The following is a 26,855-nucleotide window of genomic DNA, read 5'->3' as shown; positions in this document are numbered from 1 at the left end:
CTTAACATCCCTAAAATCACTCCTAGCCCTAAAAATCTCCCCATGATCCTACAATCTCCCCTGGGCTCAGTTTCCTTAACTATAATATATGAAGGATATAATCAGTGGCCTCTAAATTCCCTTATGGCTCTAAATCTGTGATCATACGATTATTGGTTTGTACTAATGCCCTCTAGTGAAATAGTATTGTACCCTGAGTGGATGGCTAAATGTGCCATCATCTGGATAACTGAGAACAGAAACAGGGACAAAAGAACTCTAGGATGGGAGGAGAGGCAAGATCTTCCAATTCTTTTCCCACTAACCCAGTTCCTGATCTGGGTCACATTTCCTTTCTGGCCCTAAGCTTCCTAACCTGTAAAATGAAAAGATTGAATTTAGAGACCCTGATAGTCCCTTTCGGCTCTGAAATTCAGCAAATCCAAGACCAAGTGAGATAACAGGTACTGGAGCACTTGGAAAAGTGGAAAGTGCTACAGGAGTGTGAAGGGATTTTCCTATTAGCACTAGAGAAAGGTCAGAGAAATATTGGAGCCTGAGGAACGGCATCAAAGCATCAAGCAAGGTGAAAGTGGGGTGGGGGGGGGGTGGGAGAGAGTTGGTGAGAGTGGAGGAAGAAGGTGGGGAGGGGAAGATAGACAGAGGAGGACCAGAAGAACCTGCCCTCCCCCATGAGCATAGCATAGTACCTAATTAAAGCTATTACCATGCTTTGCTCTCCAAACCAGTTCCGCCAGATCAATTTGTTCCACCCCAGGGTGACTCTCACTGACCCATCACCTGCAAAGTGCTTACCAGATTCTCATTTGGGATATAGGGATGCCAAGAACTCATGACCTCCTCGTCCCCTCTCCTCAGGCCAGGAAAGAGAATCCAGCCTCACCAAAGAGCCTTGAAAAGGGTTAGAAGAGGAGTGCAACAAGGGAGATGGTAGGGACTGCTCCCCCCTGACACAGTGCAGGATTTAATTTGCATTTATCACATATGTGTGTGTACATACACATATATTTTTTCTATTTCTTTTTCAATGTTTTCCACCAATTTACAAGGGTATATGTGATCTTCTCTGAGAGAATGTAAGACTCTCCCCCCGCCCCAGATCTTTTTTATCCTTGAATCTCCAAGATCCAACATAATTCCTAGCACATTATTTTATGCTTGGTTGATTCTACAACTTGAGCTCAGAGATCATCTGTTACAGCTTCCTTATTTCACAAAGATGGAAACTGAGGTCTAAAGTGACTTATCCAAGGTCACAAAGCAAAACCACATTTAAAACTCAGGTCTCCTGGCTCCTATTCTTTTCAGGAGGAACACCAGTAAAGAAAAAGAAGAAACCTTCTCTTGAGGTACACACAAAGACCTACACCTGCCTCCCTGCCAAAAGGAACTTTAGGGGATGCCCAGGTGGGCCCCTGGCCTGAGGAGGGGGAGGGAAAGGACGGCCGCCAGCCCCCTGCCTACCTCTCACAGACATCCTCTTGGGGAGGATGGTGACAGCGCCTTCAGCCACCTCTTCCAAATGCAGCACCGGAGAGATCTTGGAGCCCCAGCTGTCCGAGCCCATCCAGATGAAGTGGCCCGTCTGATTGGCCTTCCTGGCTGCCTCCAACACTCGCCTGTGGGTACAAACAACAAGTGAGCTGCCCTCCCTCTCCGCACCTCCTCTGTCTCCGGGCCCCCGATCACCGCCCCCTTGCAGGTCCTTTACCTCATCTTTCCCCATAGCTAAGTCTCTGAGTCCCAGGCATCTCTTCTCACTCCCACCACTCAGCCCTCAGCACAAGTCCCGTACCTGTCACATCCCTCAATCCCCCATCTAACACCCTTCTCCCCTCCAAAGTTCCAGGGCAGGTCCCTGACTCACAGCTACTTCCCCAGTTACAGACCCGTCCCCCATTCACCACATACCCAGTCTCTAGCACCAGACCCCCAGCTACAGAAGACAAGCATCCTCAAGCCCCAGAGCCCTGTCTCCCTGCCTGCTCCTTAGCAGCAATCCTACCTCTTCAGGTCTCAGCCTCAGATCTGTCCCATGTTCCCCAAATCCCCAACACTTCTATAGCCCCCCTGTACTATGCAAATGCTTTGATCGTGCATCCTAATACTGTACTTATATGTCCTCACGCCAAACTATGTTCACACCTGTGCTCTCAGTACTGTCTCTGCCCAGCACCTCTTGGAAGGACACCCCCCCCCCATTTGAAGAAACAATGTCCCCCAGCCATCCAACACATGTCTCCCTTGTCTTGGAGCCTCTGCTCAAGCATTGGTATGCCCTCCTCAGCTCTCACCTCCCCCCTTCCCTGAAGCCTTCCCTGACTTCCGTGAGGATTCCCAGAGCCCCAGGACCTCTGATGATCTATCATGCTTACCGTAGAGGCTGCCTTTGTGCTAGGAGCCCTTTCTATGGGAGCAAGTCTTATCTCTATAGATTTTATTTTTATTTTTAATTAAGGTCGATAGCTTAATAAGCTGGCATTGGACTACCGCTGGAAACAAACTCCGGACTTGGAGTCCAGTGATACATTGGTTCAAATCCTAGTTGTGCCAATTACCAACTGCAGGAATTTAGTCAAATGATTTCACCATTGTGGTCTCAAGTTTCCTGATCTGTAAAATAGGTATAATAATATTTGTAGCATCCAACTCAAAAACTGCTGTGAGGATCAAATGAGAACATGGTTATCTTAAAGCTATATATAGATGTCAGCTATTATTATTAACTTTGCTGGGTTGCTGTGATAAAAGCACTTCGAAAATTGTAAAGCACTTTACAAATGTGAAGTAAAAGCTATTAAATTCTGCAGGGCAAGGTCTGCCTATCTTAGACATCTGAATCTCTCCCACCTAGAAACTGGGAAGATCATAGATTGAGAACTGGAAGAAACCTTAGCAACCAGCATTCTGATTATTTAGTAGGTACTGAATGAATGAAAAGAACAAAGGGGCCCTGCTAATTGTACCCCAGATAATACCCTGGAAAGAAGAGGAAAAGCAAGTATGAGTCTCCACTCCTGACAAATGGAAAGGAGGCACAGAAACGTTGACTTGTATAAGGTCACACAGTAGACGTGGACAGAGAAATGTCTCAGAAGTCACTTCACAAAAAGAACTCTACCTGCAGCAGATGAGTTGTGTTCTTTTGGACAAAAGAGGGACCAGAGATTTTGACCTGAAAAGTGAGATGAGACTCAGGACCATCCCCCAATTATTTCTATGTATGTGTATATGTGTGTGTGTGTGTCTGTACACACAGACACAGACACACACACAGCCATTTGTCTGTTTACTAGTACTTCATTCCCAATCTCTGTATCCAAGTGATATCAGGTCACATCAAGTGCATAACAAGGGAAGTCTTGAAAAGGAAAATTAGTTCCCCAAAAGCAACGTCTAAAGGAGTGAGTGAGGTTAGAGGAGTGCTGCTATAGAAGGTGGGATGTTTATGGATTGATAAATTTGGATCCTCTTTTGTACCCAATAGGGAATGACATTTCCTATCTAAGAGAGAGCTTCTGGTAAGGGCTGACTTTCCAGAAATTCTTCTTTCCCCACTCCCTCCTCAACCTTTTGGGGCCATCTCCTCCTCCCAGAAACCTCAGCCAGAGCTATTTGAACATCCATCTACTTTATTCACTCCTTCCTCCTCCTACTGCTTTCCTCCCACAATCTTCTTACCTGCCAGGTGGTTCCCAGGTCATCTCTAATAGTAGGGATGGATAGTGTTCTCAGAACCCAAACCCACATTCCTATTATTACCCTCCCTGCATCCGGCCATTGTCCCCAGACTCCGGGCCCACATCATCCCCACAAAGTCACCCACATTTATTTTTACCTAATCTGTCTCTGAGAATGCATGTGGATTTCCAAAAGTAATTTAAGTCTGATGCCCAGTTTCCTGCTTCTCGTATCTGAGGACAAATTAAACCCCTCTCTACTCAAAGTCCAACCTCTCCCTCTCCCCATTTTTCTTCTCCCCAGAATAAATAACTCCAATGCCTCCATTCTTTCCTCCCTCAAAAGTTGGATTCTCTGAGGAGAGGGAGGGAAAGGACGGCTACCAGCCCCCTGCCTACCTCTCACGGACATCCTCTTGGGGAGGATGGTGACGGCGCCTTCAGCCACGTCTTCCAAGTGCAGCACTGGGGCCTTGCATAAGTCACATAAGCAGACATCCTCTTTTTCAAAAGATAACTAGCCTAGATGGACTCTGATGTTTTGAGAACTCATCCCTTTGGACTTCCTTTACAAAATCTTTCATACCTCTTGTCTTGTTTGATCCTCCCAACAGCCTTGTGAGGCTGGAAAGACTAGAAGTCACTATGCCTATTTGATTAGTGAGCCCCAGACAGTTTAAGTAATGTGTCTAAGACTACCCAACTAGAGTTGAGACAAAGGACAAGGATTCCTGGACTACAAACTACCCAGTTTATTCACTGCTTCTTAACAAATAGTAGATACACCGCTGTGCCTTCTAAGTCCTTTGCTGGTGATGGAGATAAACAAAGGGCATCCTCCTGATCTCAAAAAGCCCCCACGCTGATTGCTGGGGAAAACAATTCCTGACTTCAGGGAGCTCTAGGTGTGATGGGGAAAACAGTTCTTGTCCTCCCCCCCAAAAAAATGCTGAATTTGATGTCAGAAGGTCTGGTTTCAAATCTTACTCTGATACTCACTACCTGTGTATCTTTAGGCAGGTCCTTTAATATCTCAAGTGATTGTTTCCATATTTTTAAAATAAATGGAAGGATGACATGACATTCTTATCCCCCAACTTTTAGCAGTTCCCCTAGTGGTCTTTCTTACCTAGAATTCTCCACCTCCTCGTCTTCTTTTCCTGGTATCCAAGTCTCAGCTAAATTACCATTTTCTACAAAAAGCCTTTGCAAGTTCTTTTTATTCTGTCTTCCCTTTGAAACTATCCCTGATTTGTGATTATACATATATAACCTATATCAGATTGCTTGCTATCTTGAAGGAGAGGTAAGGAAAGGAGGGAGAAAAAACAATTGGAACTCAAAATCTTACAAAAATGAATGTTGAAAACTATCTTTACATGGAATTGGAAAAATAAAATGCTACTGAGAAACTATCCCTAATTTATCTTTTACATAGCTTTTTGGGACATAGTATTTTACATGCTGTCTCTCCCATTAGACTGCTGGGAAGAAGGAACTGTCTTTTGCTTTTTTATCTCCAGAACTTAGCACAGTACCAGGTACACCATAGATGCTTAATAAATGGTAATTGACAGACTGACTGTAAGATCCCTTTGAGCTTTAGATATCTAATCCATGTAAAATATGTAGAATACAAGAGATTTCCAGGTTGATAAAAAAAAAAAAAAAGGTACTATCCCTGCCCTCAGGGAAACTTCAGTTTGTTAGTAGAGATATAGCTCCAGCTCCCAAAGTAAGAGAAAAAAGCAAAAATTTGAGGAAAAAAGGAAGACATAGGCTGAGCTACATAAATCTAGTATGGCTTGAGATTCTCAGTGTCCAGAGGGAGCAGAGTCAAAGAGTAATCAAAATTAGGTTAATCGCAGAAAGTTTCCAAGATGGGATAATTTTTGAGTAGGAGATTCAAATTAAGAGAAGGAAATGAATTGCTACTCTACAGGGAATGACCTTATCAATCAATAAACAAAAATACCCTGAGAAGACACATAATTGAGAGCAAGTAGAGAGGGATGGAGGCCACATTAAGCATTAAGAAGCATTCTGAGGGAAACAGAAAGATAACATCATGTGTGACAGGGTCCAGAAAGGGTTTAGCAGCCCAACTGCTTTGTTAAATCAATTCTTAATGAGTAAAATTGGTTAAAGATGTATGGACAATTAGGGAGTAATGAAGACCTTGTCAATACAATGGTTGATTAAAAAAGCAGTTAAGGGAATATCTGGCAGTTGACATCCAAAGCAAAAGAGAAAGTGACCCAGAGTTCTTGGAAATGGCAGGTTGCGGGATAAGAATCATCTTTCTAAGTAGGGGCTATATTCACCCTGGCAGAGAGGGATTCATTTTTGGCCCTGGGGATGACCTTCTCCATCTGAACCAAAGCTTCCTAAAGATAAGAACTAGTCTCATTCTTGCCACCCAGTCCTCATCAGACTGAACTCTCCCCAAAGGCAAGGACTAAGCCCCATCTTCGACACCCAGTCAAACTAGGAGTTCCTTAAGGGTTAATTTAGTAAAAATTGTCCAAGTGGGAAGATGAATCGCTATAGGAATTGATACATATTTTTCCTGATCAGCCTGAAGGAAAAAAGTTTGTGTCTAGGTCTTTCCCAGCTGGATTCCCCCCCCCCCCCTTTCCTTGTTTATGTGCCTCTGGGTATCTTGATGTCATCCAGCCTGTCTGCCTTGGGCCTTCCCAAAGTTGCTGAATCTGTTTCCTTTTCTCCCAACTTGTCATAAGCGACTGACATTTTCCTGGCAACCTTACAGACCACACTTGCTGAGTTCTAAACATCTGTCTCTAATGCAGGCTGGGTCTCAGCTACTAATCCCCCTGTAAACTCCTGGGAAGTATGGCTGTGATGATCTAGCATTCATGTCTCTATCCAGCCTGCTGCTTCCCTGACTCATCTGCCATCCCTTATTTGGGTCTGTCTCAGTTCCTTCTTCAATCTGCTTACCCTGCTCCCTCCCACCAACGCAAGACTTGTCTGCCCCTTTGTCACTGAAGCGAGAGCATTCGGGGAGTAAAGGGGAGGCAGAAGAAGGGGACAAAAGGGGAGAAATGAGTGGCAAGAGGGAGAGAGAAAAACAAAGGAGGGAAAGATCATAGGATTTACAGGTAGAAAGGATTTTAGAAATCATTTACTTTTTCAATCCTCTTTTTACAAAGAAGGCAACTGAGGGGAAAAAAAAAAATAACATGCCTAGAATCATACTGGTTGTAAATAGCAGAGCCAGAATTTGAACTCAGGTCCAGGCTCCAAATCTAGTGCTCTTTGCACTACATCACACAATCCCTATTAAAAAGGGAAAAGATAGAGAGAATAGAAAATGAGGAAGTGGAGAGAATGGGGGCTATGGGGATACAGAAGGCAGTGTATATGTTCAATCATTTCAGTCAGTGACTGACTCTTCTTGACCCTATTTGGGGTTTTCTTGGCAAAGATACTGGAGTGTTTTGCTATTTCCTTGACCAGCTCATTTGACAGATGAGGAAAATGAGGCAAATATGTTGAATGACTTGCCCAGGGTCATACAACTAGAAAGGTCTGAGGCTGAATTTGAATCTTCCTGACTCCTATTATGTTCACTGTGCCATGTAGTTGTGAGTGAGTATGTGTATGTGTGTGTATACAAATATATATGGATAGATGGATGTATATATATATGCATGTGCATAAATAAGTATATATACATATACATATATGTATGTATGTATATATATATATATCACATAATTTCAGGTACTGATTTACTAAACTATTCAGATCCAAATGAGCTACTGAGGGAGGAGGTAAAGGATTCATACCTCTTCTTCCAATCCTTGCTCAGAATCAGCATTACAACTCATTTACTTAGGGGCTGAGTGATAATGGAATTTGATTACTTAATAAACATTAGAATACAGCTCCTACAACTGTTCCTAAATCTGGTGGTTAGGGAGAGGGTGTGGGATATGCTGAGAGTCTCCCCAGTCAGTGTCTTCCTCTCTATCCCTTCTTTTGTCTCTTCCTCTATTTCTCCATCTCTCTGTCTCTTCGGCTCTCAATTCAATTCTTTCCTTTTCTTTCTGCCCTCTCTTTTTCCCCTCCCCATCTTTCCTTCTTTGCCCCTTTCCCCAACTTTCTATTGCTTCATCCCCATCCTATGGTTCTCCCCAATGCTAGAAAGGAGTGTTTCTGTGTGTACCTCTCTGTGTCTTACTGTCTGTTACCCTGCTGTTCCCTTGTCTCTGTCTCTCTTCCTTCCCATTTCTTTTTCTCTGCATCCACCCTTCTCTCTGCTCCCGTTACCCCTTCATTTCTCCTCTCTCCTCCTCACTTTCTGCTCAGTCTTCTCCCCATCTTTTTTTCCCATCTGCCTGTTCTGCCCCTCCCACAATCTGTCTCTACTTCTCTCTTCTCCAATAGTAGGAAAGAAGCCTGCAAGCATTACGCCCAGTCTCACAAGCATCCAATCCTTGAAAAAGATGAGGATAGGGAGGTATTTGTGTCAAGGAGGAGGCTTGGAAAATGGGAAAAGGAAGAAAAGGGCAAGCACCTGTCCCATCACTGCCCCCTGGTGGACACACTTTATTTTCCTTATAAAGGAAAAATAGCCCATCTTCCCGGTCCCCATTCCTTTATTTGTTCCCCTGAGGCATTTGCAGTTAAGTGATTTGCCCAGGATCACACAGCCAGGAAGTGTTAAGTATCTGAGACCCGATTTGAATTCAGGTCCTCCTGACTTCAGGGCTGGTATTCTATCCACTGTGGCACCTAGCTGCCTCTGATCCCCATTCCTAAAGAAAGGAAATCATGGGATTTAGAATAGGAATGGACCTCATTCCACTCAAAGGTGATCAAAAGCAAGTCCTCATTTTACAGATGAGAAAACTGAGGTGCAAAGAGGTTATGAAATCCTTCCAGTCAGTCACTCAGCTAGTAACTGAGGCAAGATTTGAACTCATAACAAGCACTCTATCACCTAGAAACTGCTTTATAACTAACTTTTATATAATATTTTACACAATGTTTTAAAAGTTTTGAAAAAACTTTATATGTATATATATATACACATGTGTATATTTATATGTGTATATAGCCACACATATGTATGTACATGTACAGATATATGTACACACACATATATTCTATATAATCTCATTTAATCTTTGGGGCAATGTTTTGAGGTTAAGTGCCATTATTATCCCCATTTTACAGCTAAGAAGACTGAGGCTGAGAAAGATTAAGTGATTTGTCCAAGCTAATAAGTACCTGAGGCTGGATTCACACTCAGTTCTTTGTGACTTCAAGTCCAGCACACTTACCTATTATAACACCTAAAGGAATCACAGAATACTAGAATTCAGTAACAAAAAGTGGTGTTGGAGCCCACCTAGCGTAACCCTTCTGATTTTACAGAAGAGGAAACTGAGACCCATAAAGAGAAAATTACTTATCCAAGGTCACCAAAAGTGAGTTAATGGAAGAGGCAGGGCTAGGACTCTCATCTCCCCATCTCTGAGATTTTTCCTTCATACCGTCATCAAATTTCATCTTTGGACCCTGGGGCCAAGATCATAGGCCCCCTTTCCTCATTTTATTGATAAGAAATCTAGAGTTAGATGGCCAACCCAATGTCACATAGTATCAGAGTCAGAACCCCAACCTCTGATACCAGATACAAAGTTCTTTCCATCACACCATATGCCCGGCCCTTCCCCAGGCCCATCTCCTACCTAGCCTTTGGGAGACACCTGATCGCCCACTTCGACAGCGCTCCCCAGTCAGACATTGCCCCATTAGCCATTCACATCTTTGTCCCAGGTCCTTTCTTACCTGATGTCATCTTCATTGGCAAAGATGATGACTGCCCGGGCATTGGAGGTCTCCAGCAGGCGACGAATGATTTTGTCAAATTCCCCAGGCTTTGGCTCCCTGGGAATCTTCACTGACTGGGCTATACATACTCCTCCTGGAGGCAGAGGGGTAAGAGGCGTCAACATAGGAACCAAAACCAGGAAAATGCATAGGAAGAACGGAAAAGGTAAAGGCAAAACACTTCAAGGTTGAGGCAAAATTTCACATTTTGTCTATAGTTGGAAGGAGCCTAAGATACTAAATCCAATATCCTATAATTATGGAGAAGGAAATTTAAGAGATAAGAAATGAATAGAAATTAGTTGGAAACATTTACACGAAGTGATGCAAAGTGAAGCAAGCAGAACCTGAGAACAATCCACACAGTAACAGCAACGCTATATAATGATCAAGTGTAAATGACTTAACTACTTTCAGCGATAAAACGAATTAAGACAACATAGGACTTGGCAAGAAAAATGATATCCACCTCCAGAGAAAGAACTGTTGGGGTTTGAATGTAGATTGAAGCATACTATTGCCTTCCCATGTTTTCATCAAGGATACTCTTGATCTATGTGCATAATTCATTTTTATTCACAGTATACTTTCATTGTTGTTTGGGGATACAAAAGTAATTATTAAGTAAGTACTATTCCACTGTTCCATAAATGTGCTTAAAATACTATTTAAAGAGAGTAATCATCTGTATAATTAAATGTATTCTTTTTTATCAGAATTTTTAAAAATTTTTCTATAGTATTTTATTTTTCCAAATACCTCAGCATTCATTTTTGTAAGACTTTGTGTTACATATTTTTCTACCTAACTCTCTCGTATCCCCCCTTCCCCAAGACAGCAAGTGATCTGATACAGGTTAAATATGTACAAATGAAATGCATTCTTTCATTTAAAAAATACAGATTGAAGCATACTATTTTTCACTTTGTTATTCCTTTTTTGTTCTGTTTTTCTTTTGTCACCCAGCTAATATGGAAATACGTTTTGCATGACTTCATGTGTATAATCTATATCAAACTTCTCAAGGATGGATAAGGGGATGGAGGGAGAGATTTTGGAACTCAGAAAAAATTAATATTAAAAAATTGTCTTCACATACAACTGAAAAAAATAAAAATTGAAAAAAATTAAGGAAAAAAAAAAAGTAGAGGATAAGTGACTTATCCAATTCCATCCAGGCACTAAGTAACTGAGCTTTCCCTCTGTTGCTTAGGTCCATATACATACATACATACATACATATATATATCTTGTTTGCTTATTATTTTTTGTAGGTTGCCCTAATAGACTATATAATACCTGAGAGTAGGAACTGTATTTTGCCTTTCTTTACACAGTGGAACACAGCAGGTAATAAATGCATAGCACTAGAATCCAGGTTCTCTGACAAAATCTAATGCTCACTATCGCTATAGAAATATTAACCATTGTCATTACTTAAGAAAGAATCTGTTTTGTAAAAAAATAATATCAAAAATAAATAAGTGAATGGATGGATAGATAAGCAGATAAATGGATTAGTGAGAATAAATGAAAAAGAAAAAAGAAAATCTGGTTAATCCTAATAACATTTCCATAGATCTTTGATTTCAGTGGGATAGGTAATTCCTCTAGCAATATAAGTATTCCCTGCACAGGTACAGATAACAACCCCCTCTGCTGATCCAGCTTATGCAAATTCCTTCCTTTGCCTTCCTGTAAATAGACAAAGCTCATCCACAAAAGTAGCCCTCTGGCCTTTTAGTATTTCCTGGTCACCAAAGTCTAATTCGAGCAGTCTATCTGTTATCTCTGATTCTTGCTAGCCCACCTCTTTCTAGCCTAGAATCAATCAATAAATCAACCAGCAAGTATTAATTAAGCTCCCACTATGTGCCAGGAGCTTCTCGAGGCACTGCAAAGAAAAGAGATAATCCCTACTTTTAATGAGCATTCATTTCAGTGGGGAAGACAAGAACTATAAGAAATATATGCTACACAGTAACAGCAACATTGTACAATGATCAATTATGATTGACTTTGTTCTTTTCTCAGCAATACAATGATCCAAGACATTTCCAAAAGACTCATGATAGAAAATGCTAATCCACCTCCAGAGAAAGAGCTATGGACTCTGAATGCAGATCAAAGCATACTATTTTTACTTTGTTTTGGGTTTTTTGTAGTTTTCATCTTTTGTTCTGTTTCTTCTTTTACAAGATGACTCCTGTGAAAATATGTTTACATGATTGCACATGTATAACATATCAGATTGCTTGCTGATTTGAGGAGGTGGGGAAAGAGGGAGAAAAATATTGGAACTCAAAATTTTATTTTAAAAATGAATGTTGAAAATGTTCTTTACATGTAATTGGAAAAGATAAAATGCTATTTCCAAAAGAAAAAAGTAATATATGACACATAAAGTTTACAAATACATACAGACACAAAATAGTTAAATATGAAGTAGTTCAAGGAGGACAAAGTTTTTTGTCAGTAGATTCAGAAGCTAATGATTAGAATTGGAAGAGACGTTGAACCATCACCTAGTCTAATCCCTTTGTATTACAGACAAGAAAACTGAAGCCCAGAGAGTATGTGTGAATTTGCCCGGTCACATGATCAGCAAATAGCATTAGTTAAATATAGAAACATTTCTCCTTTCCTTCTCCTCTTCCTCATGAGTTCCTAAAGAACTATAGAGTCTGGATGCAGATAGAAGAATACTATTTTCACCTTTTTTTCCTTTCATGGCTTCCTCCTTTTGTTCTTTTTCTTCTTTCACAACATGATTAATGTGGAAATATATTTAACATGATTGCATATATATATCCTGTATCAGAATACTTACCATCTTGGGGAGGAAAGAGGGGAAAATTTGGAATTCAAAGTCTTATTTTAAAAACTATCTTTATATGTAATTGGAAAAATAAAATATTATTAAAAGAAAATAAAAAGAATGTGAACTTCTTAAGAACAGAGACTTGGTTTTATATTTGCATTCCCCCATGCCTAGCTTAGTGCTTTGCACATAGTAAGCATTTATCAAATTCTTATATATATATATATATATATATATATATGTCTAAGTATCTATATGCATGTATGTATGTATGAATGCATGCGTACATGCATCTTTCAGAAGGTAGAATTTGACCACAGGTCATTAACGATTTTTGTATCATGGACATGTTTGGCAATCCAGTGAAGCCTATAGACCCCATCTCAGAATATCATTTTTAAATAATTAAAGGAAATCTGCATTTCAGTTTGAGTCTAGTGAAAATAAAGATGCCCTGAAATCTACCCCTGGATCCTTAGTGTCAAAGAACTCCTGTGTTAAATGAGCTAATAGGTCCTCCCTTATTAGAAAAGTCTTTTAAAGATGTCTAGGTTTGTGCCAGGTTCTATATAGGGTATCAAAAATATATAAGATATGGTTCCAATCTTCAAAAAATTTATAACATTCCAAGACAGGCCATCATATCTGTACAAAGCAGATTTGAGCCTGATTCTATCCTCTATTTCTGTTTGTTTCTCTGTGCTATGTCCTTGGGTTCTGGATTTCTTGATTCTGTGATTCTCCATATTCCCAAAGATGGGAAGGAGGAGTGTCTCTCTCCTCATTCTTACTCTCCATTCCTTTCTAAATTTTTATTTGCCTTCTGGCCCAGTGGAAAGAGCACCGGCTCTAGAGGGAAAACTGGGTTCAAAACTTACCTCTGGCTTCCTATGAGACCTTGGAGAAATCAACTAACTTCTTTACTTTTAAAATAATAGAGTAAGGGGACAGCTAGTTGGTGCAGTGGATAGAGCATCAGCCCTGAAGTCGGGAGGACCTCAGTTCAAATCTGGTTTCAGACATTTAACACTTGGCTGTGTGACTCTGGCAAGTCATTTAACCCCAATTGCCTCAAAAAAAAAAAAAAAAAGATAGAGTAAGACCAGACAGTTTCTGAGGACATTTCTAGCTCTTTAACTCATGATTCTTTTGTTCTAGTTTAAACCAATTTATCTAGAACAGAGAAGAAGGATGTATGAGGGTTAAGATAGGAATGATGTTAAGTGGACTAGAGAAAGAAGACTGTGGACAAGCAAACCTGGGGGGAAGGAGTTTCTGGAAGAAGGTATTGTCAGCCCCCTTCATGATGGATCATAGCATCTGAACTGATCCCCTACTCCTTGTTCCCCTAGACCCTTGTCCAGCTGCTTAAGAAGGGGTTTGTAAACTCCATGAGAATAAGAGCCATCTAAATATCTTTGCATCCCTAGTTTCCAGCACTGTGCCCTGAATATAGACTCTTTAAAAATGGTTTGGGATACTTGGAGGAATTCCTTGAAAAACGAAGGAGTGACGCCTGAGAAAAACAGGTGCCTGCAAAGGAGGGTAAGATATAAAAAGTCTTAGGTCAGGGTTTTTTTCAACTCCCTCCAGGCAAAGAACCCCAGAGAAAGACATAGGGAGCTAGGTGTGCCCAAGAAGCTATCCCTGGCCATTCAACTAATGGGACTGGGCAGGCACTCGGCTCTCCTGCTAAATCTCTCCATATGGTTTCCTTACAGTTGGAAATTGGGCCAATTGAGTGGTTTTCTCCCCCATCTGGGGAGCCAGATGGACAGAAAAAAAAATTGGAGCTGGAGGGAAGGGGCAGGGATTAACTGCCTAGCACTGAAAGAAGATGGAGGGAGGGAAGAAGGAAAGGTTTAAAAAAAAAATAAGAGAAGAAAAGGGAAGATTGGGAAAAGAAGTGGAAGAGGGGAAGAAAAAAGAAGAAAGAGGAGGAGGGAGAAGAAGGAAAAAGGAAGAGAAGGGATGAAGGAAGAGAGTCAGGGAAGAAAGAGGAATAAATGGAAGATGAGAAGGATAGAGAAGAAAGGAGAGATAGAAAAGGTGGAAGGCTAAGGAGACCAAGTTCCAAGTTCCTTCCCACTCCCAGCCCACCCTCCTAAATCAGAGAGTTTCCTCTCACTGTTTTTTGAAGACTACAATGAGGACCTCTCTCTGCTATTAACAGGAAAGCCAATATGGGTAGCATTTCACCAGGATTATTCACTAGATTCTTCATGAATCTCAACTGTTTTAGTGTATACAAATACAGGCACACACACACACACACACACACACACAGCCCCATGATCCTGGAATCATTATAATTCATACAAGAAATAGTTTAGATGTAACTTTCAAACCCTTTCTCTTAAGGACAAAAGCATTCATATACACAACATACACTCTTTCAATTGCTGACAAACAAATGCTCATGCACTTCCCAGCAAATCACATGGACCCTCTCCAGTGTTGAATTTCTCCCAGAACACACTCCCCAAAAATGCAAATACTCAAAATCATGGATCACAACTAATCCACAACTAATCTAGGTAGGTATGCATCACAAACACACATTCTGGGCAGAAGAGACTTGGAACCACCGGAGAGAACTGAGCTATTTTAATTGCCTCCTAATTGGTCCCCCTGCCTAGAGTGTGTCCCTGTTCCAATCCATTCTCCACATGGCTGCAAAAGTAATTTTCTTAAAGCCACATTACTCTCCCACTCACTAAGTTCCAGGGCTCCCTATTACTTCTAGGATCCAATGGAAAGTTTTCTGCTTGACATTTAAAGTCCTTCATAAGCGGGCTCCAGTTTACCTTTCCAGGCTTGGTATACATCACTACCCTCACAGTTCCACAATCTAAGCAAACTGGGTCTTCTCGCTTCCTCTAATGCCAGCCATTCCATCTAACTCTGCCGTGCTTTCTTCCCCTTTCCCACAGCTGGAAGGCTCTCTCTCCTCACCTCTACCCTGGAATCCCCAGTTTCTTTCAAAATTCAGTTCACCAGATCCATTTCCCCAGGTGCTGATTTAACGTGACTCCAAAATTACTTTATATTATATAGATAAGGAGGCTTGCCCAGATCTTGCATGCCGAGATGGCCCAACATAGAGGCACCCTGTGTTCTCATTACCACTGAGGATTGGTGTGGCTGCCTCTGTTTAACTATCTCCTTAAAAATGGCTCCTGAACACTTCTTGATTCCTCGCAGGGGTCCTCAAACTACGGCCCTCGGGCCAGATGCCGCAGCTGAGGATGTTTATCCCCCTCACCCAGGGCTATGAAGTTTCTTTATTTAAAGGCCCACAAAACAAAGTTTTTGTTTTTACTATAGTCCGGCCCTCCAACAGTCTGAGGGACAGATCCCCTATTTAAAAAGTTTGAGGACCCCTGCTTCTAGGAGGTAAAGATCATGTAGAGTTTGCCCTCAGCTTGAGAGTCATGAATTTAACCTTGGAGGAGAGATGCATTACTTCCTTCTACTCTCTTCCAGAAATGGACCTGGGAGGAAAGTTGTTTTTGTTCTATTTTGTTTGTTCTTCTCAATTCCGGAGATGATCCCCTGGAGATTCCAGGGCAGATATTGTTCCCAGTCAGCCCAATAAGGAAGCCCTGTGAAGCCCCCGTACCTGGGACTTGGGACATAGGAACCAAGCTAAGCCATGAATCTAATTCCTTTCTAAATCTCTTTCCTTCTCCAAAAGACTGAGATAGAAAAGAGAAGGGAAAGGGAATTAAGCCTCCCAGGTATGGGGGAGTAAGTTTGTATATTTGTGATTATATCTTTTGAAGTAAAAGTATTCTGTTAGTGAATAAGTAGACCTAGAGTGTAGGGAATTCCTACCCCGCCCCCAACAAGTAGGGAACACCATCAATGGGAACTGGAAGCGCTTATCTTCATAAGCACTGTGCTGAACTGATCCCCTGAGGTGCTGAACACACCTCAGACCTCCTTAAAGATAGTAGAGAATCCTGGAAAAGAGATGAAATCTACCTGGCCTTCAGGCAGTGGATAGCCAGTGTTAAAACAAAGAGAGAGACAGAGACAGAGACAGAGAGAGAGAGAGAGAGACAGAGACAGAGACAGAGACAGAGACAGAGACAGACAGACAGAGACAGAGATAGAGTATCATATTTAACTGGGTACATGATGTTCTCTCTAGTGGAATGTAAGCACCAGGGATGGTAGCATATTTGTCTTTGTCTCCTTGTGCCTGACACATAGTAGGGTCTTAATATTTATGATATTTATGGATTAATTGATTGATTGACTATAGGAGTCACATAATAATTCGAGGGAGGTAAACTTAACCATAGTCTATCCTTTCTCATCAACATATCAGAGCTAAAAAGGCCCACTCATTTTAAAAATAAAAACTAAGGCTCAGACTGGGGGTATACTTTGTAAAGTGTCCAGACTCACACACCAAATCAGAATTATAAACTCAGGTCTTTTGACTTTTAACTCCAAGACCCCAGTCCTTTCCACTCTTCCAAAATAAGTTCATTATTTTATTGTTACAAAGAATAATCATGCTCCAGTAGAGTAGAGGAGAAACTTTTATAGGTTCTACCATGAGAGAAAATTTTAATACATATATGTTTTTGGAAGACCAGCCTCACTAAGCATTAAGAGGCTCATTGCCAAGAGTCTGAACCCCACTGATGATTTTGTAGTCTTGGTAAAAATAAAAATTTTATTTTACGCAGAGACAAAGGCAAAGTGGCCAGAAAGGAGAACGCAGTTACTAAGAACCACAGTTTCTAATTATCCTTAAACTTTTGTCACTGTAATCATGAAATCATTGTCCAATAAGCAGTAAATACAAACGCCACCAGAGGATATGAGTCCTATCCATCTGGACATTCTCATTATAAAAGAAATCTGAAGAAATAAGGAGTTTGCCTTTAAATGGAAAGATGGATCCCAGGATGTCCTTAGTTCAATTCATCAAAAAACATTTCATAAGGGCCTACTATGTATCAGGCATTATGCTAAGCACTAGGAATAGAAAGAAAGAGAGAGAAGGGGGGAGAGAGAAAGGAGGGAAGGAGGAAGAGAAGAACGAAGGGAGGGAAGTAGAGAGAGTCAAAAGACAGGCCCTTCTTTCAAGGAGTTTAAAATTTAAAGGGAGACACAACATGCAAACAAATACATAGAAAGCAAACTATATATCAGATAAATAGAAAATAATTAAAAGAGGGAAAGCTTTGGAATTAAGAGGGATTGGAAAAAGCTCTCTTTAAAAGATGAGATTTTACAACTCTGAGATACTATCTCACACCTATATTGGCCAATATAACAAAAAAAAAAAAAAAAAAAAAAAAAGGAAAGTTATAAATGTTGGAGAGGATGTGGGAAAATTGGAACATTAATGTACTATTAGTGGAGTTGTAAACTGATCCAACCATTCTGGAGAACAATTTGGAACTATGCCCAAAGGGCAGCCAAAATGTACATATCCTTTGATCCAGGATATCCAAAAGATCATTAAAAATATGCAAAAATATTTATGGCAGCCCCTTTTGTGGTGGCAAAGTGTTGGAAATTGAGGTCATGGCCATCAATCAAGTTCAGGGAATGGCTGAACAAGTTATGGTATATGAATGTAATGGAATACTATTGTGCTATTGCCATGATGAATAGGCAGATTTTGGAAAAACCTGGAAAGACTTGTACAAACTGATAGAAAATGAAATGAGCAGAACCACAAAATCATCATACACAGTATCAGTAACATTATGTGATGATCGACTATGACTAATTTCTCAGCAACACAATGATCTAGGACAAATACAAAGCATGCATGAAGGAAAATACTATCCATAACAAAACAAAGAACTGATGGACTCTGCAGATCAAAGCATATATTTCAAAATTACTTTATTCTTTCTCAAGGATTTTTTTCCTCTTTTGATCCACTTCTTCTTTCATAATTGTAAGTAATATGGAAATATATTTTACATGATAGTACATACATAGTACATATATAAGCTATATCAAACTGCCTACCATCATTGGAAGAAGGGAGGGGAGGAAGAAAGAAAAATTTGGAACTCAATATCCTAAAAAAATGAATGCTAAAAATTTTGTTGACAATGTAAATAGGGGGGAAAATATTACTTAAAAAAAAAAAAGATGGAATTTTAGTTGGGACTTAAAGGAAGCCAGGGCATTTCAGGCATGGGGGATAATCATTAGAGAGGCAAAAAAAGGAAATAGGAGAATTTGACTCATTATGCATTCAAAGGTAGTAAGAAACACAATTTCATGAGGACATTTTACCATTTCCTACTGTACTCTTCATGATAAAAGTCTGAAAAAGACCACCATGAAATTATCATAGATTTTCAATTAATCAAAAAGCATTTATTAAGAATTTACTATATGCCAGACACTATATTAGGCCTTGGGGCCTAATATACAAAATACAAAGACAAACATGAAAGAGTCCGGCCCTTAAGGACTTTACATTTTATTGGAGAAAACAGCAGCTAAATACTAAATATATACAAAGTAAATATGATAGTTTTAGTGGGAAACACTGGGAAGGTAGAATCAATAAAGATCACAGATAGGAGGTAGTATTTGAATTGAGTTTTGACAGAAACTAGATATTCTAAGGCAAAGGAGAAGAGGGAGAACATTCCACATCTGGAGGTAGAACATTAAATGAATTGGGCATGTATTAAATCATAATGATGTTACATATTCTTGTTATTGTTCAGTTGTTTTTCAATTGTGCCCTACTCCTTGTGACCCATGGGGTTGTCTTGGCAAAGATCCTGGAGTGATTTGCCATTTCTTTCTCCAACTCATTTTTATAGATGAGGAAACTGAGGCAAGTAGGGTTAAATGACTTGTTCAGGATCACACAGCTAGTAAGAGTCTGAGGCTAGATTTGAACTCAGGAAGATGAGTCTTTCTGACTCTAAGCTGAGTATTCTCTCCACTATGCCACCTGATGCTATGTTTAATCAATGATCATATTGCCTTGCCAGCTCAGGAGAGGAAGGAAGGACGATAGAGAGAGAGAATTTGGAGCTCAAATGTTAAAGAAATAATTGTTAATTTTTTATGTAATCAAGAAATATTTAATGAAATATTTAAATAACATTTTAAAGCATAGAGATGATAGATGAAATATCATGCATTAGAGACAGCAAGGAAGCCTAAGCTTGAGCCAGTTCATAAAGGGCTTTAAATGTCCAGCAGAGGACTTTATATTGCATCCTAGAAATAATAGGGAGCTAATGGAAGTTATTGAGCAGGAGAGTGCCATGGTCAGACCATCTGCTTTTTGAATATCACTTTGGTGGTAAGGAGATAACTTGAGGCAAGAAGACAAATCAGACTGTTGAGAAAATACATTTGTGTAAACCACCTTGGTCAACAAACCCTCAGTTTCCTCAGCTGTTTAAGTTGCAGAGGATGAGAAGGTAGAGAAATTTTACAAATAATTTTATAAGATCTTTTGAATTAAGTCAAAGTATAAATGAAGGTGACCAACACAAAAATAGAGAGAAGGATAAATGTGTATGTGTGTGTGTGTGTGTGTGTGTGTGTGTGTGGTTAAAAATATGATTCAAGAGTAAGAATAAGTCAAAAGCTTGTAGATGACACCAAAACCTCACCTCTATCACAAATGCTTGATGTAAGAAAAGAATCAGACAGTGTTGGACACAGCAAGCACCAAGAAACATCATTAAAAATGAAACTGATTATATTTTAACAGACCTATTACTGATGTGGGGGTCATTCCTGAATCAGCTCTCTGTCTATATGGTGAGACCATTGGCTTATTAGAGCAAAGATCAGAATTAACACAAAACCAGAAGAATACAAATGAGAAATAGATAAAGCAGGCAATTAAAATGACCAGCCTGACCTATTTAAACAAATTATTGACTTCAAGAAATGGGAAATGGGTGGAGAAGAAGACATCAAGCATGATTAGAATAATTTCATTAAGAAGTTTAATCAATGTAAATGAATTACCATAACAAGGAAACAAAAAAGAGCCTTAAAAACCACCTCAATAAACCTTTGATTTAGACCTCAGTGTTTTCATCTATAAAATTAGGAATTTGGAAGAGATGACCTCTAAGGTCCTTCGGAGCTTTAAATCTATGATTCCATGACTTTCCTTGCAAAGTGGAAAGATCTGGCAGCTATAGTTTGGATCTGTTTAGAATATAAATTCATTTGAAAAATCATATGAAAAAGAACGATGGAAAATCATGAACATTAGGTCTTACATTACCTTGAGAATCAATGAAAGGAAAGCCAGGTTTGTTTGGTTTTAAAGTTTGTAAAATTTGTGTCCAAAAAGCTATTAAAATGTATATATCCTTTATTATTAAGACTACCCCTCCCTCCAAAGAGATCAAAGAAAGAGGAAAAAGGACTCCCACATACAAAAATGTTTATGGGAGCTCTTCCTGTGGTGGTAAAGAATTGGAAACTGAAAGTGTCCCTATCGATTGGGGAGTGGCTAAACAAGTTAGTTTTTATGAATGCCACGAACAGCTTGAGAGAAACCTGGGAAGATTTGCATGAACTGAAGCAGTTAAGAGTTAAGAGAGCATAACCAGAATTTGCATTGGATGACAGTAATAGTGCAAAGAAGACAAATTTGAAAGACTTAGGAACACTGATCAGCACATTGGAGCCAACAATTGTTCCAGAGAACTCATGATGAAATATGCAACGCACCTCCAGATACATGATGGACACAACATGCAGATTGAGGCAAATGTTTTTGGTTTTGATTGAGGGAGGAGGTGGGAAGTATGGGTTGGACATGGTTAATGCAGGAATTTGTTTTGCTTGACTATATAGGTTTGCTTGTTTTAGTTTGTTGTTTTTTAGTGGAGTGGAAAAGAAAATTAATGCTTGTTAACTGAAAAAAGTAAAATAAAATAAAAATTAAATTTTAAAAAGAAACAATAAAGAAAGTTTGGCTAAAGATGTAATTAAGTAAGCAAAGTCATCCTGGAGACATTTGGAGAAACTGGAAGGATACAATAAACAGATGAAGAATGGGGGGGGGGGGGGGGGGGAAGGGGAGAATCTATAAAGGTTTTTATAACAAATGTTTTCCCATCAAGAACAATAGGGCTATTTAGACTCCTTAACATTTGGACTCCTAAAATCACAGTTCCATATATATATATATATATATATATATATATTTAGGATTGGATTACCCTTCCCCCTTCAGAGATCAAAGAAAGAGGAAATGTTTTTTTTCTTCCTTTCTTCTTTCCCATGTACAAAAATATTTGTAGGAGCTATTTTGTGGTAGTAAAGAATTGGAAACTGAAAGGGTCATTATCAATTGGGGAGTGGCTAGACAAGATACATACATACATATATACAGAGAGAGAGAGAGAGGAAATGGCACTTTAAAAAACAAAGTTGATAGTAATAAGTGGTCAACAGAATATGAATATGAACAGGCAATTTTAAAAAGAAGAAATCTAAGTTATCAACAGCCATTTTTTAAAAAATCCAAATCACAATTAAATAAATGGAAATTAAAGTAACTCTAAGCCAGTAAATACCCATCAGATTGGCAAAGTTGGCAAAAAAGAAAAATGACCATGTTGAAGGGACTAAGGGAAATTAGACACCTCAATGCATTGTTGGTGGAGTTGTCAATTGATCAAATATTCTAGCAAACAATTTGGAATTATGCTCCAAATGCCATTAATCTGTTCATATCCTTGGATCCAGGGATACCATACTAGGCCTCTTCTCCAAAGAGATCAAAAAGAAAAAGGACTCACCCACATAAGCACAAATGTTTATGGCTGTTCTTTTCAAAGTCACAGAAAACCAGTTAAGGAGATGCCCATCAAATGGGGATGTCTTTCATATGATGTATGAATGCAGTGGGATGCAAGCCATAAAAAGTATAACAAAAGAGATTGTTTCAGAGAATCTTGAGGAGGTTCAATGAATATTTTATACAATAAATACAAATAGCTTTAAAGATTTAAGAACACTGGTCAATATAATGACCAGCCATATTTCTAGGAGACTAATGTTAAAACATGCAACTCACTTCTTGCTAGATGACAAACTCTAGACTAAGTATATTTGTTATAAGAATATGTTTTTTTCATTTCTTTCTCTTTTTTTTTTTAAACAGGGGTGAATGGGACTGATTCGATGAAGTATTTCTCAGTATTGAGTCACATGATCCCTGTTCCCAGAGCTGGGAGATTGGGCTTTGGATTCTGGGTCCGGGAGGGTCTCTGGGGGGGTCACATGATCTCGGAAGGGTCAGGTCCTGAATTGCAGGAGGTGACAGGAAGTTGCAGGAAGTGACATGACCATGGGAGGCAGACAACATTGGTGACCATTGGTCAAGAATGGTTACTTCCTTTTAGTCTATGCAATGAAAAGGCTTGGGTCTTTTCCTGTTTAACCGGCTGTTCTTCTTCCAGCTGATCAGATTCAGGAGTACATGGCAGGAGTTGGGATGGCTCTCAGGTGTGTGTCTGGTCCTCTCCCTGCAGGGATTAAATAAATGCTTTTTCTTTGTGCCTGAAGATGTCTCTGATTAGTTAAATTGGGAAAGAGGGTCTCACACCCGTCCCACACAGGGGAAAGGAAGGAAGAAAGAAAACAAGCATTCCTCAAGCAGCTACTACGCAGCAGGTTCTAAGCACTTTGCAAATATCATCTCATCCAACTTTCTCAATTAACCTTGTGAGGTGCTATTATTATCCCCATTTTAAGTTGAAGAAACTGAGGCAGAGGTTAAGTGATTTGCCCAAGATCACATAAGTTTCTGAGTTTGAATTTGAACTCAGGTCTTTCTATTCTCCATGGCTAGTGCTCTATACCCCTGACTGATACGTGATGGATTCTAGACAAGAATAAGGCATTATTTTTAGATACAGCCAATGTGGCCATTTGTTTTGTCTGACTAGACATATTTACAAGAATATGGCCTGACTAATACATTGTTGGTGGAGTTGTGAACTGATCCAAAAATTCTGAAAAGCAATTTGGAACTGTGTCCAAAAAGCTATCAAACTGTGCATACCCTTTGACCCAGCAGTGTTTCTACTGGGCCTGAATCCCAAAGAGATTTTAAAGGAGGGAGGGGACCCACATATGCAAGAATGTTTGTGGCAGCCCTGTTTGTAGTGGCCAGAAACTGGAAACTGAGTGGATGCCCATCAATTGGAGAAAGGCTGAATAAATTGTGGTATATGAATGTTATGTAATATTCGGTAAGAAATGACCAACAGGATGATTTCAGAAAGGCCTGGAGAGACTTACACAAACTGATGCTGAGTGAAATGAGCAGAACCAGATCATTATACATAGCAATAGCAAGCTTATGTGATGATCAATTCTGCTGGACATGACTCTTTTCAACAGCCAGTTCCAATGGTCCTGTGATGAAGAGAGCCATCTATACCCATAGAGAGAGTATATATACATATATATATATATATATATATATATATATATATATATATAAATATGTAGAAAACATAGAATTTTCACTTTTTTGTTTTTGTTTGCTTGCTTTTTGTTTTCTTTCTCATTTTCCCCCTTTTTGATCTGATCTTTCTTGTGCAGCATATTTGTGGAAATGTGTAAAGAAGAATTGCACATGTTAACCATATATTGAATCACTTGCCATCTAGGGGAGGGGATGGAGGGAAGATAAGGAAAAAAATCAGAATACAAGGTTTTGTAAGGGTAAATGTTAAAAATTATCCATGTATATATTTTGAAAATAAAAAGCTTTAATTTAAAAAAAACAAGAATATGGTCTGTTAGTTTGTTTTTAATAGGGTTGTAGGGGGTAGAAGAAAAATGTTTGCTAATCAGAAAAAAAAAATTTAATGAAAAAAACAAGGATGGGAAAAGCAGCTGGACCGAGTAAACACAGAAGGCCGCTGTTGAAAGCAACAATCCTGGGAGTATGGAGAAATCAGTTCTAAAGATATATAAAAGAAAAGAAGAAACCAAAAAAAAGTCAAAAAAAATTAAAAATACCCTCAGCCTTTATTGTTATACTTCCCCCTCCAAAGGAGAGTAAGAGAATATCAATAACTGCAATCTTTATGAGAGCAACCAACATACATGTCTTTGATGAGAATGTGAGAAGAAAACAGGCAACCATTGGCAAATGAGATTCCATAGAAGAATGTATCTTCACAATCATACAATTGACTGAAAGACATCTAGGATACAAGCTCCCACTGTGCTTATTGTTTGTTGACTACAAAAAGCATTATTTGATTCACTAGAGCAAAATGTAGGCACCGAGGCTCTCCTCCAGCAAGGTGTCTCCCAAGCATAAATGGGAATCATGTGAGATTCCTTTAAAGTTAGAACCATAGAGGTAAGCGTGTTCAGCAATCTCTGATTATTTATTCAGAGTGAGGCATAAAACAGAGATTTGTGCTTACCAAAGACTCTCACCGGGGCCTTGCCAGAAATCTGAAAGAAAAGTTCAAGTTGAGGAGATGTTGCATGTGGATCACAGAATCTCAGATCCACTTGATCCTGAGAACTCATTTTATAGATGAGGAAATTGGGGCCAGGTTTAAGTGACTTTACAGCATCACCAAAGGCAGCATTTGAATCTAGATCTTGACTTTTGAATTCAGTATGTTAGCTACTTTACTAACTCTAGAAGCTCCCGCTTGCATGTTTGCATCAATCTTCCAAAATGTGCAAACCTCCAAAATGAGATCCATGAAAACCAAAAGAGCTTGGCCTAAATATCCATCCAGGAAAAATCAAATGCATAAATAAATGCCTTTTGAATGCACTATGATATACAAGCTATAGAGCTTATACATCTCAGGCAGACACTAAATGGAGGAGGAACTGGGTCCAGAATTGAACAGCCAGAGGAGAGAAATTGCTGAGTTGTTCAGATTTAAGGGTGCATGGGGCTGGGGAGTGGGGGAAAGGCAGTGATTCCAGATTCAGAAGTCCTGCCACCAATACTTACAATCTCTACCACTTACAACACTTACAAATCTTAAGTTCCTAAACCTCATTTTCCCCACCCATAAATTAAAAGGTGATTGGACTAGAGACCCTCTGAAATCTCTTTTGGCTTTGGACTCCTGATTCTAAGAATCTTTTCTCTCTTTTTTTTGATTAAAACTTTTTATTTTCAAAACATATGCATGGATAATTTCTCAACATTAACCCTTGCAATACCTTGTGTTCCAATTTGCCCCTCCTTCCTCCATGCCCTCCCTTATATGGCAAATAATCCAATATATGTTAAACATGGTAAAAATATATGTTAAATCCAATACATGCATACATATTTGTACAATTATCTTGCTGCACAAGAAAAATCAAAAGAAAAAATGAGAAAGAAAATAAAATGCTAGCAAACAACAACAAAAAAAGTGAAAATACTATGTTGTGGTTCACACTCAGTTCCCACAGACCTCTCTCTGGTGTAGATGACTCCTTCATGGCAAAATCATTGGAACTGGTCTGAATCATCTCATTATTGAAAAGAGTCATGTCCATATGAATCTTTTTTCAAGATCTCAACAAAGGCACATATTTTTAATATCATCTGTTCTTCTTTCTTTTTTTCTGTTCTTCTAATAAAGTTGTACAAACCTCTGAAGAATTGAGCTTTAGGAGGACCCAAGGAACAGAGGAGGGCAGTTAGGTGGCTCAGTGGATTATGTTCCAGGCCTGGAGTCAGGAAGATTAATTTTCCTGAGTTCAAATCTGGTCTCAGATACTAGTTGTGACCTTGCATAAATTGCTTAACCCTGTTTGCTTCAGTTACCTCATCTGTAAAATGAGTTGGAGAAGAAAATGGCAACCCACTCCAGTATCTTTGCCAAGAAAATCACAAATGGGTTCATAGAGAGTTGGACACAATGGAAAAAACTACTAAACAACAAAAGAACAATGCAGGCAATGACCCATTAAATGGAGGAATTACTGAAGAGAAGGAGAAGAAAGAATGTCATTTGGGAGATATAAATGGATGGGGAAGGAGAGGAGAAGATAGACTATTCCTACATGGAGAGCAAGGGATTAACTGAAGAATAGTACTTTATTGGTACACACGAATTGTCAGGAAAACACAAAGAAAAGCCCCCAAATTTGGATCTGGTATCTGATGGGACAGTAAATCAAACACTGGGTATGGAATCAAGAAACCTGAGTTTAAATGCAATTTCAGATTAATCTCCCAGGGTTGTTGTAAGGAACAAACAAGATAATATTTGTAAATATGCTTAGTACAATGTCTGGAATATAGTAGGTACTACATAAATGCTAGCAATTATTATCATCATAGATGTTCAACTTTCTGTATCCAACTTTCTGTGACCCCATTTGGGGTTTTCTTGGCAGAAATAGTAGACTATAGTTTATCACTTCCTTCTCCAGCTCATTTTACAAGGAAACTAAGGCAGAGTGACTTGTCCAAGGTCATATGGCTAGTTTCTGAGGCCAGATTTGTGCTTAGA

The 26,855-nt window shown here is 39.3% G+C and overlaps 1 protein-coding gene across 4 annotated transcripts in view; it reads right to left on the bottom strand.

The window, feature by feature from the left end:
• Positions 1 to 26,855, bottom strand: part of GRM4 (glutamate metabotropic receptor 4) — a 314,992-nt gene that overhangs the window by 76,731 nt on the left and 211,406 nt on the right. For all 4 annotated transcript variants that reach the window (XM_031965046.1, XM_031965049.1, XM_031965048.1 and 1 more), the window contains exons 4-5: positions 9,504 to 9,639; positions 1,465 to 1,619 (exon numbers count right to left, since the gene is read on the bottom strand). In XM_031965046.1, coding sequence (XP_031820906.1) covers positions 1,465 to 1,619; positions 9,504 to 9,639 — 291 coding nt within the window. The remainder of the gene's footprint in view (positions 1 to 1,464; positions 1,620 to 9,503; positions 9,640 to 26,855) is intronic.

This window comes from Sarcophilus harrisii, chromosome 4, assembly GCF_902635505.1.
Source record: "Sarcophilus harrisii chromosome 4, mSarHar1.11, whole genome shotgun sequence".
NCBI classification, from domain to species: domain Eukaryota; kingdom Metazoa; phylum Chordata; class Mammalia; order Dasyuromorphia; family Dasyuridae; genus Sarcophilus; species Sarcophilus harrisii.
This window is presented reverse-complemented; position numbering and strand designations above follow the sequence as displayed.